Source organism: Podarcis gaigeae (assembly GCF_964106915.1).
Source record: "Podarcis gaigeae genome assembly, chromosome: 3".
Taxonomy (NCBI): Eukaryota; Metazoa; Chordata; class Lepidosauria; order Squamata; family Lacertidae; genus Podarcis; species Podarcis gaigeae.
The window spans coordinates 119,472,607-119,489,440 of NC_139680.1; the positions used below are offsets into that span (position 1 = coordinate 119,472,607).

At 47.9% G+C, this 16,834-nt stretch overlaps 2 protein-coding genes across 3 annotated transcripts in view; one reads left to right on the forward strand and one right to left on the reverse strand.

Annotated features, from left to right (window-relative positions):
* Positions 1-16,834, forward strand: part of ZNF395 (zinc finger protein 395) — a 446,083-nt gene that overhangs the window by 386,313 nt on the left and 42,936 nt on the right. The gene's annotated exons all lie outside the window — the stretch shown is intronic.
* LOC310841906 (L-gulonolactone oxidase-like) overlaps positions 1-16,834 on the reverse strand; it is a 53,322-nt gene that overhangs the window by 15,086 nt on the left and 21,402 nt on the right. Inside the window, exon 6 of the mRNA XM_083733627.1 lies at positions 15,930-16,115. Coding sequence (XP_083589753.1) covers positions 15,930-16,115 — 186 coding nt within the window. The remainder of the gene's footprint in view (positions 1-15,929; positions 16,116-16,834) is intronic.

Here is a 16,834-nt window from a genome sequence, read left to right on the forward strand (position 1 = left end):
AAAATGATTCCCAGTGTAATGGCCACATTGGGGGCTTTCAGTCTGTCTGACCCCGTTCTGCAGAACAGCATCCATGCCAAAATACGAGAGGTGTCCCGCTTGGTGCAGTTTTGGGAAACTGAAATATATTCGGAGTCCTGTAGTGATTTCATGCTCTTTATTGCAGCTTGTTGAAGAACCTTTTAATAAGGGTAAAAGAGGAGAGCGCAAAATATGGTCTGAAGCTCAACATCAAAAAAACTAAGATCATGGCCACCGGGCCCATCACCTCATGGCAAATAGAAGGGGAAGAAATGGAGGCAGTGAGAGATTTTACCTTCTTGGGCTCCATGATCACTGCAGATGGTGACAGCAGTCATGAAATTAAAAGACGCCTGCTCCTTTGGAGAAAAGCAATGACAAACCTAGACAGCATCTTAAAAAGCAGAGACATCACCTTGCCAACAAAGGTCCATATAGTTAAAGCTACGGTTTTCCCAGTAGTGATGTATGGAAGTGAGAGCTGGACCATAAAGAAGGCTGATCACCAAAGAATGGATGCTTTTGAATTCTGGTGCTGGAGGAGACTCTTGAGAGTCCCATGGACTGCAAGAAGATCAAACCGCTCCATTCTGAAGGAAATCAGCCCTGAGTGCTCATTGGAAGGACAGATTGTGAAGCTGAGGCTCCAAGACTTTGGCCACCTCATGAGAAGAGAAGACTCCCTGGAAAAGACCCTGATGTTGGGAAAGATGGAGGGCACAAGGAGAAGGGGACGACAGAGGACGAGATGGTGGGAGAGTGTTCTTGAAGCTACCAGCATGAGTTTGACCAAACTGTGGGAGGCAGTGGAGGACAGAGGTGCCTGGCGTTCTCTGGTCCATGGGGTCACGAAGAGTCAGACACGACTAAATGACTAAACAACAACATTGCAGCTTGTAAAACAGTGATTGAATTGCCCCCCCCCAAACCTCAAGTTTTTATATACAGTCATACCTTATGTTACGTTCGCTTCATGTTACGTTCTTTCAGGTTACATCCTGTGGCGACCCGGAAAGTGCGCAAAGTGCAAAATGACGTCACACGCATGCGCAGAAGCAGTGAATCGCAACCCGCATGTGCGCACACACGCCGCTGCGGGTTGCGCTCTTTTCATGTTGCGAAGGGGCCTCCGGAACGGATCCTGTTCGCAACCAGAGGTACCATTGTACATTATTTACACAGAGTCCCGTCTGACTGGCTGATTCTGCTTCCCTCCTGGAGCCTGATTGGTCTTTTCCTTCTGGCCAATCAGTTGTTGCATTCTACGATCCTACCAGCCTAATAGGCTGATCAACTTCCTCCTGGAGCCTGATTGGTCTTTTCCTGCAAGCCAATCAGTTGCTGCATTCTAGGATCCTACTTGTCTATTGTTCTAGGATCCAAGCTTAGTAACATAACAGAAACAATGGAAGACGCCTTTGTTTGGCAAGCTTTTCCAGCAGGATGAAAAGAGAAAGTTAGATCTCTGAAGCTTTGGGCCTTTTTATTTGTATTGTTTTTAAACCAGAGGTGGATTTAGGGCAGCATGACTGGTTCCCCCACCCTGGGCAATGATGACATAGTAAATTGAGCAGAACAGAAGGCCAGAAGTAGAGAGCAGCTAAATTTTCACCTTGCAAGGAGTGCCACTTAAATTTGAAAGGACAAAGTCTGCCCCTGTTTAAATCTATCTTCAGGTTTTTGTTGGGGGGGGGGATTCTGGTTATACCTATTTTTAGTTGTTTTTAGGGTATGACCTTGAAATTTATGTGAAAGGTGGTAACATAACAAGGAGAAGGAAGATGAAGGAGGGGGGAAGTTTGAAGAAGAAGCCCGATGCAGCGAAAACACCTTTCTGATTTATCGTTGCGCAGACCTTTGCGAACTAACATCCATTTCAACAGATGCACGACGCATTATACTCAGCTGACAGGCATGGCAACGGCAGACAATGGGGCCAAATGGTCACAAAATGCAAAATCTTCAGTTTGTGGCAATTCTGCGCAAAGCTCAAATGTATTTGAAGACACACCCATTCAGAATTCAGAGTAGCAGTGATTGGAGGTACAACACAACCCTCCTAGCTTTTCATAGGTTACAGGTGGGGACCCAAATTCGGCAACATGACGGCATCTTAGTATGGAACGTTTCCTCCCAGGTTCTCGCCTTGCAGAGCCCCAAAGTCCAGCGTCAGTAGCTGAAATGTTCTGATTTCTAGCCTCCATTTATTGGCTGGGGGAGGACAGGTTTGGTAGAGGCAATGGAGCTTTTTCATTCTGAGGAATTATCCCTTGCGGGATGGTGATGGTTATTCTCAACTGCCACTGCCTGATTTAGCAGCATCATTAAGAAGATGGAACTGCTTAAAGCTTGCTCTCTCCATCTTCCAAGCACCAACTTGAGACGCAGCCTGCAGGCTTCTGGTGGATCAGCTGCTTTTGTTGTGATCCAAAGGCTTTACTGCTCAGCTCTCTCACTCAGCCTTGCCCAACCTGGTGCCCTGAGCGCTCTCAGAAGGCAGAAGTCCAGCCCTGTCTTTTATTGGGGTGGGGGGTAGGGAACAGCAAGATCTGCGGCTCTGAATAACAACAACAACAACAACAACAATTATTTATATCCCGCCCATTGGGCTGGGTTTCCCCAGCCACTATGGGCAGCTTCCAACAGAACACTAAAATACAATAACCTATTAAACATTAAAAGCTTCCCTAAACAGGGCTGCCTTCAGATGTCTTCTAAAAGTTTGGTAGTTGTTGTTCTCTTTGACATCTGATGGGAGGGCGTTCCACAGGGCAGGGGCCACCACTGATAAGGCCTGGTTCCCTGTAACTTGGCTTCTCGCAGCGAGGGAACTGCCAGAAGGCCCTCGGAGCTGGACCTCAGTGTTTGGGCTGAACGATGGAGGTGGACTCCTTCAGGTATACTGGACCAGGGCCGTTTAGGGCTTTAAAGGTCAGCACCAACACTGTGAATTGTGCTCGGAAACGTACTGGGAGCCAATGTAGGTCTTTCAAGACCGGTGTTATGTGGTCTCGGCAGTCGCTCCCAGTCACCAGTCTAGCTGCCGCGTTCTGGATTAGTTGTAGTTTCCGGGTCACCTTCAAAGGTAGCCCCACGCAGAGCACATTGCAGTAGTCCAAGCGGAAGATAACTAGAGCATGCACCACTCTGGCGAGACAGTCCGTGGGCCGGGAGGGTCTCAGCCTGCATACCAGATGGAGCTGATAAACAGCTGCCCTGGACACAGAATTGACTGAAACAGAATTGACTGGACATGGAATTGAATGAAAAGCACCCAGGAGCCACACCAGCTGCTGCGATTCATCCTCCATCATCACTCATTTCTCGCATGACATTCATCTGTATATTTGGGCATTGCCAGGACAGTTCACAGAAGGTGCATGTCGTAAGCAACGAAGGCATCGCCTGATCCGGCCCTAAGCTTTGCTGAAGAGCAACAGCTGACTGGTGCCCGGAGTCCCGAGTGCAGAATTGCTCTCATTTTGCCGATTGTGAAGCCATTTCTCTCTCTCAGCACTGAGCAGCTGTATACAGCGGCTCCATCTTAAAAAGTTATGTTCAGGGAAGAAAGCAAAACATCAGTGCACGTCGGTGCAATGGTCCATGCTAATGAATTTAATGCAGTTAAATGTGGCAAATTAGCAGCAGATCCACCTAATTTAAGAAGGACAACGTCGCCCCTGCTCCCAGTTACTTCATTATCCAGGCTCCTTCGCGGCCACGCTCTGTCCTCTGAAGAACTAATGGATTGACACGTGCCAATTATGGCTTTGCTTTTGCTGGTGGTGCAGAGTACATGTCTCAAAAAAACCCCCCATTTTGGATGAGATTTAGGTGGAGCGTTTGTCCCTCTCCTCATATCACTAAGACTTGTGGGCATGCAGCGAAGCTGGATGTCCGACTTCTTCATGCGGCGCACAGTTGGACTGTGGAACTCACTGCCACAGGAGGCAGGGATGCTCACCAACCTATATAGCTTTGAAAGAGGATTAGACAAAGCCATGGAGGGGAGGCTATTGATGGTTACTAGCCACAATGACTATGCTTTGGCTCCACGGTTGGAGGCAGCTGTGCTTCTGAATCCCAGTTTCTGGGAACCACAAGAGGACAAAGAGCTCTTCTGCTCGAATCCTGCTTGTGGGTTTACCTTTGGAGAATCTGTTTGGCCCCTGTGAGGACAGGATGAAGGACATAATAATAATACGATATGATACATTAATCTTTATTGTCATTGTCCCATACAGAACAACGAAATTGAAAAAAATCTACATCAGACATTCAAAAACCAATAAGCCTGGTTAGCTCCCTAAAAACTCTGATACCCCATTTTTAAATACAATATACTCCCACAGAGACTACCTTACACTGCATTTAAAACCAAAATCGCATTTGGATAGAAACTGTTTCTCAGGCGGCTGGTCCTAGTCTTTATAGCCCTGGACCTTCTTCCAGAAGGCAGAAGCTGAAAGAGATCATTTATGGGGTGCGCACTATCCTGCGCTATCTCTGCAGCTTTCTTATGGCACCGGGAAGCGTAGATTTGATCCAAGGTGGGAAGAGTGCACCCAGTTATTCTCTCCGCAGTCTTTACAACCCTGGACAGCATTGTTTTTTCCCTGACCGTGCAGCTCCCAAACCACACGCACAGACCATAAGTTGATACACTCTCAAAAGTGCAATGGTAAAATGTCATCAACATAATAATAATATATAAAAAAATGCATATCCCGCCCTCCCCAGCCAAAACCGGGCTCAGAGCGGCTAACATCAAATATATAACATATTACCATAAAACCAAGCAATCAATTAAAATACTTCCTAAAATCAAATCAGAATCAAAGTGAAATGCAATCAGATGGCAACCCGCAAATTAGGGATGGGGACCTTAAATGCTCACCAGGCCTAACTGTTTATACTGATCTTATATGAGCCTGTGAGAAAATTTGGGGGGCCATTTTCACGCAAGTTCTTATAAGGAGAAAGGGGGAGTCATATTGGGGGAGTCAGACCTGGCAGAACAGCTCCGTCTTGCAGGCTCTGCAGAAAGATGTCAGATCCCACAGGGCCCTAGTCTCTTGTGACAGAGTGTTCCACCAAGATGGGGCCACAGCCGAAAAGGCCCTGGCTCTGGTTGCGGCCAGCCTAATCTCCTTGAGGCCCAGGACCTCCAAGATGTTATTATTTGCGGACCGTAAGGTCCTCCATGGGGCATCCCAGGAGAGGCGGCCACAGCAGGGCTATTATTCTTGTGTTCTTATGTAAATCTGTGTTTCTTATTTAAAGGGGACGGAAAGCGAGGAAACCTTTGGCCACCAAATTGCATGGAGAAGTTGGTAAGGAATTGAGACCTGCTGAGATGGAACTTGGCCGTCAGAATGGGAAGGAAGGAAGAGGAGAGGCACAAATTGTCCCGCGGTTAAGTGGATTAAAATTGGATCGCAGGCTCCGCAGCTATTCTAGCAGCTGTGGTTTACATTCCCACCAGGTGCATCAAACCAACAGTAATTGCTGCACTCCCAACCCTCTGCCGCTTTAAATGTATGTTTTGAAAAATCACAAACATTCCTTCTGAGCCTAACATACCTTGCGGGGTCGCTCTGAACGAGTTTTTTTTGGGGGGGAAAGGACACCAATGGCTGTCCTTGCTCGCCTACACAGCTCCTCAGGCAGTGAATAGTGGGATTATGAAATGCAATTGGCGCAATGAAATGTACCATCTAAACCCCGTGCCACCATTGATTTGCACCTTTTCAAGAAAAGTGCTTTGGAAGGAAAGCAGAAATAACAATTTTGAAAAACCACAGGTGCTGGCACAGGGGCTGAGCGCCAAAAAGAATTGTTGCCATGATTCTCAGGCTGGAACATACGAGCGAAGGCTGTCGAGTAAAAGATGGGGGTTCTCTTGAGGTTCCAGGAGTCGTTCTGCTCCAGGTGTGCCCTTTGAAAGCAAAACCACGGCTGGAGGCAGAAATGCTTCTGAATTTCAGTCTCTGGAAACCACAGGAGGGGAGAATGGCTTTGTGTGAGAATCCTGCCCACAGGCACTGGGTTGGCCACTGTGAGAACAGGATTGCTGGACTAGTTGGGCCATTGTCCTGATCCAACAGCCTCTTATCATCTACAGGGAAACCACCTGCCTCTGACCGGATGCAGAAATCCTTCCAGGAAAAAGGCTTTTGCCCTTGCAGCTGGCAGGATCCTTCACTGCCAAATATTGCTTTGGTAACCTCTAAGAAAAAAGCCTGTTGTCTTTGTCCATGGAGTTTTCTTGGCAGGGATACTGGAGTGGCTTGCCGGTTCCTGCTCCAGGTGGATCACGTTTGGTCAAAACTCTCCACTATGACCTGTCCACCTTGGGTGGCCCGGCACGGCATAGCTCATAGCTCTCTGAATTATTCAAGCCCCTTCAACATGGCAAGGAGACAGCATCTTAAAAAGCAGAGACATCACCTTGCTGACAAAGGTCCGTATAGTTAAAGCTCTGGTTTTCCCAGTAGTGATGGATGGAAGTGAGAGCTGGACCATAAAGAAGGCTGATCGCCGAAGAATTGGTGCTTTTGAATTCTGGTGCTGGAGGAGACTCTTGAGAGTCCCATGGACTGCAAGAAGATCAAACCTGTCCATTCTGAAGGAAATCAGCCCTGAGTGCTCACTGGAAGGACAGATCCTGAAGCTGAGGCTCCAAGACTTTGGCCACCTCATGAGAAGAGAAGACTCCCTGGGAAAGACCCTGATGTTGGGAAAGATGGAGGGCACAAGGAGAAGGGGACGACAGAGGACGAGATGGTTGGACAGTGTTCTCGGAGCTACCAGCATGAGTTTGACCAAACTGCGGGAGGCAGTGGAAGACAGGAGGGCCTGGCGTGCTCTGGTCCAGGGGGCCACGAAGAGGCGGACATGAGTAAATGACTAAACAACAACATTGCAGCTTGTAAAACAGTGATTGAATTGCCCCCCCCAAAAAACCTCAAGTTTTTATATACAGTCATACCTTATGTTACGTTCGCTTCATGTTACGTTCTTTCAGGTTACATCCCGTGGCGACCCGGAAGTACCGGAAAGGGTTACTTCCGGGTTTCGCCACTCGCACATGCGCAAAGTGCAAAATGACGTCACACACATGCGCAGAAGCGGTGAATCACAACCCACGCACCGCTGCAGGCTGTGCTCTTTTTCATGTTGCGAAGGGGCCTCCGGAACAGATCCTGTTAGCAACCAGAGGTACCACTGTACATTATTTACACAATGAGTCCCGTCTGATTGGCTGATTCTGCTTCCCTCCTGGAGCCTGATTGGTCTTTTCCTTCTGGCCAATCAGTTGTTGCATTCTACGATCCTACCAGCCTAATAGGCTGATCAACTTCCTCCTGGAGCCTGATTGGTCTTTTCCTGCAAGCCAATCAGTTGCTGCATTCTAGGATCCTACTTGCCTATTGTTCTAGGATCCAAGCTTAGTAACATAACAGAAACAATGGAAGACGCCTTTCTCGAAGCTACCAGCATGAGTTTGACAAAACTGCGGGAGGCGATAGAAGACAGGATTGCCTGGCGTGCTCTGGTCCAGGGGGTCACGAAGAGGCGGACACGACTAAACGACTAAACAACAAACAACAACAAGAAAAAAGCAGCCACGGGAGAGAGAGAAAGAGAAGGAGAGTAGCCTTACATAAGCACTAATCTGTGGCAGAGACTAGACCGAGGCTTCTTTCCACAACGTATATCCGCTGCCAGAGCTGAGGACATCTCCTCCCTTGGCATGAATATTTCAAGCCTCTCCGCGCTTGTTCGCTTCCCTTCCACTTCGCTGGGCCCACCGACACAGAGACTGGGAAATGGGCCCTGACAGGCAGGATTAATGGGGAGATTAGCATTTACACGGCACTTCCCGTCTCCGAACAAATCTGGATCTGCTCCTTGGTGTTTACACATCCCTCTCCTGAGCCAGAGAGGCCTGCATTCTCTGCAGCCGCTTTGACGCTGGGGTTTGGGAAGACGCCTTGAATCTAAGAGGAAGTACGAAGCAACTGAAGGCTGCTGGTTGCAAACAGAGAGTCCTGGAGCTACCGGCGTTGCAAAGATAATTAACTTTAAGAAGAAAGGAAGGTTTGAGTCAGGGATGTCCCTGACGACACAGAACGCTTGAGAGCTAAACCGCTCCTAAAGAAGACGAATTGGACAATTACTGTGCCCATTTATCATGCAGACGCTATCTCTGGCAATGGATGTTCCTTCTCTGGTTGAAGGTCGAAAAGGAAAGCAGCAGGGAATGTGGAGAAGCAGTGGTGCCCGTGGCTGACTTGCCTCATAAAGGTAAAGGTAAAGGTACCCCTGCCCGTACGGGCCAGTCTTGACAGACTCTGGGGTTGTGCGCCCATCTCACTCAAGAGGCCGGGGGCCAGCGCTGTCCGGAGGCACTTCCAGGTCACATGACCAGCGTGACAAGCTGCATCTGGTGAGCCAGCGCAGCACACGGAAACGCCGTTTACCTTCCTGCCAGTAAACGGTCCTTATTTATCTACTTGCACCTGGGGGTGCTTTCGAACTGCTAGGTTGGCAGGTGCTGGGACTGAGCAGCGGGAGCGCACCCTGCAACGGGGATTCGAACTGCCGACCTTTCAATTGGCAAGCCCTAGGCGCTGAGGCTTTAACCCACAGCGCCACCCGCGTCCCCCGACTTGCCTCATAGCAGCCTCCTAAGATGGGCATGAGTCACATGACCAGCCTGGCTTCCGTTTTCTCCTCTGGGTCCAGCACAGAAGTCCAAACAGATTCGTCCAGGGTTATGGCAAGTGGGTGGAGTGGCGATTTGGCCGAGGCCACGGGACTAATGGTTTTCACCTCCCCAGGAAGAACAATGGTGTTGTTGTTTTTTTAAAAAATAACAAGCCTTGATGGTTATTTGCCGGCGCACATAGAATAGAATCATAGAAGTGTACGGTTAGAAGCAAACCCGGGGACAGGGCCTTGCAGAGCCAGGCAGAAGCCCAGGCCAGGTAGATAATGTGCCGCCCCCCCCCCTACATCTTGCTCTCCTTTCCTTTGGACCACAACAGCGAGGCTGAGAGGGGAGTCTTCTTGTCTGAGCAGCCCAGGACCTCCAGACACACGGCCCAGGCTTGTGCTTCAGGAAGGTCACTTCGCTGCTGTAAACACAGTGGTTGGACTTCACCCCTGGAGGCTCACTCCATTGAGACAGACAGATGCCAACAACAAACATTGGAAACTGTCCCGGGATCGTTTTGTGGCGGATTTAGAAATAAATAAAGAGATTAAAGAAAGGCGCTCCTGCCAGGAATGTAAGCCGGGTTGCTGAGTCTTGGTGGTGAGGCGAAGAGGACTTTGACCACGAGGAGGACAAGAATAAATTCTGATGACTCGGAAAACAAAGGTCTGGGCACCATCTGCAGACATGGCGCATTCCTCAAAGTTATCCATTCTTAGCCCATACCAACGTTTTGAAAGCAAAGGCAATGTTGGTCTTAGGGCAACACTGAAGAGGTCAGAGGCCAGGATGATGTAGCGTTGAGAAACTGCTTCTCGCTTATCTGGCTATTTATTGTCTGCCACACAACTATTTCAGGTATGCTGGATGTTTTGTAATGACTGTGCATAGTTATTCCATCGCTGCTGGTAATCCCATAAAACTAGGCATTGTTGATTGTATTACGGCCACCAACTTGGATACCATCACAAAGTGCTTAGTCAAAGTAACGGAGGAAAAGGCTACCCATGGCGATTGGCTCTAATGGCAATGTTTTCACTCTGTGGTCGGAGGCATTGTGCCTCTGAACAGCAGTTCCTGTGTTCGAATCCTGCTTGCTGGTTTCCCATTGGGACATCTGTCTGGCTAATGATAGATGGTGGTACATGACACCAGTCAAGCTTGCAAAAATCTATCATTCGCCTGATAATAAATGCTGGAAATGTAAAGAGATTGAAGGTACATTCTTTCACCTTTGGTGGACGTGCCCAAGGATTAAGGCTTTCTGGGAGATGATTTATAACGAAATGAAAAAGGTATTTAAGTATACTTTCCTGAAGAAACCAGAAGCCTTTCTCCTGGGCATGATCGGCCAATTGGTGCCAAAGAAGGACAGAACTTTTTTTATGTATGCCACAGCAGCAGCAAGACTACTTATTGCAAAGTATTGGAAGCCACAAGATCTACCCACCCTGGAAGAATGGCAGATGAAAGTAATGGACTATATGGAATTGGCGGAAATGACTGGCAGAATCCGAGACCAGGGAGAAGAGTTGGTGGAAGAAGATTGGAAGAAATTTAAAGATTATTTACAGAAACACTGTAAAATTATTGAATGTTAAAATGATGTTGGAATGAAACGAAGTGGTTTTAGCAATAAGGTTAAGGAATATGTAAAAAAGGGACTGATACTAGATGAAAATTCGAAATTACAATATGTGAAGACAAAGAACTAAGAGAAAATAGAGAGGGTATGGATTTGCTGAAATAACTATTTGAATTGGAATACAAAAAAGGGAGGTGTGAGGAAGTCAGGAAAATAAGTAAAAGAACTGTAAGATATAGAAAGAGGGATTTGTTTTTAATTGTTTTTGTTTTTTCTAGTGTTTGTATTTTTTGTGTTTTTCTTTTTTATCTTTTGTGTAATTTCTTTTCTTGTGGAAACTTTAATAAATATTACTTTAAAAAAAAAGAGAGAGAGAGAGAGAGAACAGGATGGGCTCCTGGCTTGATCCAGGTGGCTCTTCTAATGGTGATGCAGCAGGGATCTCCCTGAACTGTCAGCGTCAAATTAATTCCATTAGTAAGAAACCAGACTATCTGCCTAAGAGCTGAACTACATGTTATAACCAAGTTGCATGACTGAAACAGCCCAAGTAATTTGGGCGATGCGTTTTGGGTAAGGAGGAGAGGGTGCTTAATCGTTTGGCTCAGCTCCAACTCTCTAGCTTAAATCCCTCCAAAGCTTAGGAACATAAGAAGACGGATCAGGCAATAGGGACCCATCTAGTCTACCTTTCAGAGTGGCCAACCAGATGCCTCTTCGGACAAACCCTGAAGCATGGCAATAAGAGATGTAGCACACATGGCCTGAGTTCAAGAGCAACTCTCCCCTCCTCCGGTTTACAGCAACTGGAGGGACACGGGTGGCACTGTGGTCTAAACCACTGAGCCTCTTGGGCTTGCTGATTGGAAGGTTGGCGGTTTGAATCACTGTGACGGGGTGAGCTCCTGTTGCTCGGTCCCTGCTCCTGCCAACCTAGCAGTTCGAAAGCACGCCAGTGCAAGTAGATAAATAGGTACCGCTGTGGCGGGAAGGTAAACGGCATTTCCATGCACTCTGGCACTCGTCACCCTAACCTCTCCATTCTGAAGGAAATCAGCTCTGAGTGCTCACTGGAAGGACAGATCCTGAAGCTGAGGCTCCAAGACTTTGGCCACCTCATGAGAAGAGAAGACGCCCTGGAAAAGACCCTGATGTTGGGAAAGATGGAGGGCACAAGGAGAAGGGGACAACCGAGGACGAGATGGTGGGACAGTGTTCTAGAAGCTACCAGCATGAGTTTGACCAAACTGTGGGAGGCAGTGGAAGACAGAAGTGCCTGGCGTGCTCTGGTCCAGGGGGTCCACGACTAAACAACAACAATGTATAATTTGAACTATTTAATGTGATTTGATTGGATTGGATTGTTAAAGTGGAAACTTTAATAAAAAGGAAATAAAAATAAAAATGTAACCTCCAAAAACTCTTTGGGTTGGCTTTTGTAACTCACTCTCACAGTAGCTTTTTATTTAAAAATAAAGGGAAGGAGGGTATCAGCTGAAGGATGCGATAAGCCAGAGGGAATTCCATGAAACCTCATTACTGCCCTCAGGATGATGTGCTCGAGGCAAAGAGAATAGGAGAGCTAATGAGCACAAATTGGACATAGCAAATGAGAAGACGACGACACGGGACTTCAATGGCTTAATGGCAGAGCCAGGCAGTTCTGCTGGACATAAAAGCCACATCTGCTTTCACAGCCCATTGCTGCGGCTCAGGGGCAAAACCAGGAGCAATGAGACGCATAATGCGCGAGGGCCAAAGGGAATTGTTCATGGCAGCAGCGGGAGGCACGACGAAACAAACAGCCTCCGCCACCCTTCTCCTAACTCTGCGCCATTAAGCTGCGCTGGAGAAGAGGCAAAGCTTTGGGGGAAAGCGATTTAATATTTAAGAGCATTTATGCAACAGGTGGGAAGTAGGCAAAGCAAACCTGGGGTGGAAAGCTGGTTGTTGTTGTTGTTCAGTTGTTTAGTCGTGTCCAACTCTTCATGACCAATATCTCTATCTTTTTCTACTTTGTAACACATCGTATATTTCTCCTTACAAAACTTCTTGTAGTCCTACTAGCGTAATTTGTTGATTACAGTTGCCCTTCAGATAATTCATATACTGTACTTCTTCTAATCTTCCCTAAATCTCTGGTTCCGCAGGTTTCGAATCCTTCCTGTCATTTTCTCCAATTCTGCGTAGTCCATTCATTTCGTCTGCCATTCTTCTTTCATCAGAATTTCTTCTTCCATCCAAACTTCCTACTGGGATGCAAATGGAAGCCCAGAGATGTCAAAATGCCACAAGAGTGCAGCTCTGCAGCTCTTCTTAATAAGATTTGCGGGGGCCACATATCATGTGCGATCTGCATTTCCTGGGGGGGGGGGTTGGGTTGTGTTTTGTCAGTCCTGCTGTCCTGTTTATGAGGGAGCTTGATTTCAGAGGACAGGCTGGCCCCCAAAATAGACCCTTCCTGGACAGATGCTGCCTTCGTCAAACGCCTGCTTGAACATCAATCACGGCCGAGGTTGGCTTGTTTCTCTGGCCGATGGAGGTGATCCGCCTACAGCGCAATGCCCAGGGAAGAGAGTCGGCTGTTTTTTACCTTTGAATTGAGGTTGACCCAAAGAGCCAGGCGAGACACAGGCGCAGGGAGTCAGAATGTCAGAAGAGCCTTCTCTCTGCTCTCACAATGGCCAACCAGATGTCCATTATGGGAAACCAACAATCAGGATTTGAACACAGGACCAACTATCCTCTCCAAACGTGGAGGCATTGTGGCTAGGAACGACCGACAGAAATCGCCAAACCTCTGAGCGCTTTAGACTGTGACTTTAAAAGCAGACTTTTGGTTATCTTAATGGTTCATCTCTTTGTCCCCAATATACAGATTTCCCCCTGACTTTTGCCATCTTCAGAAACCATCCTTGTTCCAGACACGAGATATATTTAGAAGCCTTGATGCTCTGTGCTTTTGCTCTCAAGACACGACCTCTCAAGAAATTCAGCAAATTAATTTGATTATCTGATTACATAATTAAACGCAGCTCTATTTTATATTTATTTTGGTCTCTGCCTATCTAGATATAGGCCTGGAAGAGACAATCTCTCCACAGCTTCACCACTTCCTGGCAGAGGGACGCTTCCTGTGTGGTCATTTTAACAACTTACACCTTACAGGTAGAAGTGAATCCGCAACCTGATTGGCCTACAGGAGAATCCCGGAGTTAGCCAATCACGTGGGGCCCATTGTGGAAATCATGTATATAAAGCAGACAGTTCGGGAAAACTTCCATTCCTCACTACTATGAGCTGAATAAAGCGCATGAAATCCACTCTCGACTCCGAGTATTTTTCAGTCCTTTTCTGGAATCCCCGGAGAGCTGATGCCAGTCAGTGCTGGCAATACTAGCCTAGATGGACTTGGTATAAAGGCATCTGCCTCTGCGTCCTTGTGCTCCAGCTCCTTGGCTGGTTTGGGTGTTCCTTTCCGGCACCTTTCTGAGCTCTGCAATATCCTTTTTGAGACGGGCTGGCTGGGGAGGAGCTCCCTCGCCCCGGCATACACTCACTGTGCTAACCTCAGTCCTCCTGACCATGACTGATGCCCCTTCAGTTCCCTCGCTCCATTTCCCTCGCAGCCACTGCCTGCAGGCTCCCGGATGCTCCCCGTTCTGCACTGGCTGGCCGTGAACCCCCAGAGGTTAACTGCAAAGCAAACCCAGTTCATCACTGTCAACCCGAAGGTGTCCCTTCTGTGCCGCTGTAGTGAGTGTGCGGCGGTGTCCCTAGCAAAGCAGCAGAGTGCATGCAAAATGTTCTGGCCTCAGTGCAGCTCAAAGAGACCTCAGCTAGGAAGGTGAGGAAAAGAAAAGGCTTATTTCAGCCTCAGACCTTGGAGAGACTACGTTGCAAAATCTGGTCCGCGTCACATTTTAAAGCAAGCCCCACCTAACCCAACTCTACAATTCTGCGACTCTATGATTCTAATCCTTACTTCCGGAAATCATGCACACAGCTATCCCTTGAGAAATCACCCCTTCCCTGATTTTTGTGATAGGGCTCGTCAGCCAAAAGCAACGTTCACAAAAACGACTGCATTAGGAGAAAATATGCACAAAAACGGATACAGTGGTACCTCGGGTTAAGTACTTAATTCGTTCCGGAGGTCTGTTCTTAACCTGAAACTGTTCTTAACCTGAAGCACCACTTTATCCAATGGGGCCTCCCGCTGTCGCCACTGCACCGCCGCTGCATGATTTCTGTTCTCATCCTGAAGCAAAGTTCTCAACCCGAGGTACTATTTCTGGGTTAGCGGAGTCTGTAACCTGAAGCGTCTGTAACCTGAAGCATATGTAACCTGAGGTACCACTGTATTTTAGTGAGAACGGGATTTCAAAAAGCTTTGCCTTAGAGGGAACAGCTTGCAAAAGTGTGTATATGAGCCAAAATAGAACACAAAATTGTTTAGGAGAATTTTAAAAGACAAAAAAAAGGGGGGGGGGAAGAGGTGCAGACCAACGCAGAAATATTTACCCAGGCTCACGTGTAGCAAACAAATGGTTAAGAATTCAGGTTGCATGGGAAAAGGCACACAAACACAGCAGACAATGAAAAATCTATTTCCAAAGAACAGATACTCCTTGCAAGTCACTTAATCTTCCTAGTTAAAGTCCTCAGCTTAAAAGATTTTCTAACAAATGAGACACTCGAAGACCCTGGGCGTGTGGGAAGAATATTCATTAACTAATTGCAACTGCAGGCTGGCTGAACTGTTCTAGGATCATTTGTCCTGCCAAGAGATGTTCTTGGAGTCTGCATTTATATAAAACAGACACACCTCAAAAAAGTGTTAGTTTGATTCATAGACTCGTAAAATTGTAGAGCGCTAAGGGACCCTCAGGGGTCATCTAGTCCAACCCCCTGCAATGCAGGAATCTCAGCTAAAGTATCCGTGACTGATGGTCACCCAACCTCTGCTTAAAAACCTCCACTGAAGGAGAGCCCATCACCTGAAGGAGAGTCCTTTGCACTGTCCAAAGGCTCCTACCAGAAAAAGTTATTCCTAATGTTTCCTAATGTTTACCTAGACAGCATCTTAAAAAGCAGAGACATCACCTTGCCAAAAAAGGTCCATATAGTTAAAGCTCTGGTTTTCCCAGTAGGGATATATGGAAGTGAGAGCTGGACCATAAAGAAGGCTGATCACCAAAGAATGGATGCTTTTGAATTCTGGTGCTGGAGGAGACTCTTGAGAGTCCCATGGACTGCAAGAAGACCAAACCTCTCCATTCTGAAGGAAACCAGCCCTGAGTGCTCACTGGAAGGACAGATCCTGAAGCTGAGGCTCCAAGACTTTGGCCACCTCATGAGAAGAGAAGACTCCCTGGAAAAGACCCTGATGTTGGGAAAGACGGAGGGCACAAGCAGAAGGGGACGACAGAGGACAAGATGGTTGGACAGTGTTCTTGAAGCTACCAGCATGAGTTTGACCAAACTGCGGGAGGCAGTGGAAGACAGGAGGGCCTGGCGTGCTCTGGTCCAGGGGGCCACAAAGAGGCGGACACGACTAAACAACAACAACAAAATGTTTCCCTGACACCGTTATTTTACCTCTTTGAGCGTTGATGGGAAGGTCGTCTCTTGCAGGTAGAACTCTGGCACGCACTGGAAGGTGATGGTCAGGATGATGCCCAGGCAGCCCAGGTGGACGCAGGCTGCCCTGTACAGCTCAGTATTCACAGATTCGGAGCACTCCAGTGTTTCCCCAGAAGCCGTCAACAGCGTCAAAGCGACTACCTGCAAGGGGAAGGAAGAGGAAAGGGAGACATGCTTTAGTTTGGGGTCTATCAAGCCATGGAGGGATGCGGGTGGCGCTGTGGGTTAAACCACAGAGCCTAGGACTTGCCAATCAGAAGGTCAACGGTTCAAATCTCCATGACAGGGTGAGCTCCTGTTGTTCGGTCCCTGCTCCTGCCAACCTAGTAGTTCGAAAGCACACCAGTGCAAGTAGATAAATAGGTACCGCTCCGGCGGGAAGGTAAACACCCTTTTTGTGCGCTGCTCTGGTTCTCCAGAAGCGGCTTAGTCATGCTGGCCACACGACCTGGAAGCTCCCTCGGCCAGTAAAGCGAGATGAGTGCCGCAACCCCAGAGTCGGCTGCGACTGGACCTAATGGTCACGGGTCCCTTTACCTTTATCAGGCCATGACATCTTCTATCTCAGGTGACATTTGGTTTCAGCTGCGGGATCGTCTGCAGTGTTGGTGAATGGCATGTCCCAGGCGCAACACTGAGGGAAGTCTTCATAGTGACACAAACAGGGCACTCTCTGCTGGAGTTGGTTCTCACATTCAATTGCCTGTAGTCAGGTCTGGCAGGTGGGACGCATGGGTGCACATCTCCCTACAGAGATCTTTCCTTGTGCCTGAAGGGCCCCCTCTCCATCCATCCCCCACAGCTAAGATTTTGCTTGGAAGAAGTGTTCCAGTTCACAGAATCATAGAATTGGAAGGGAG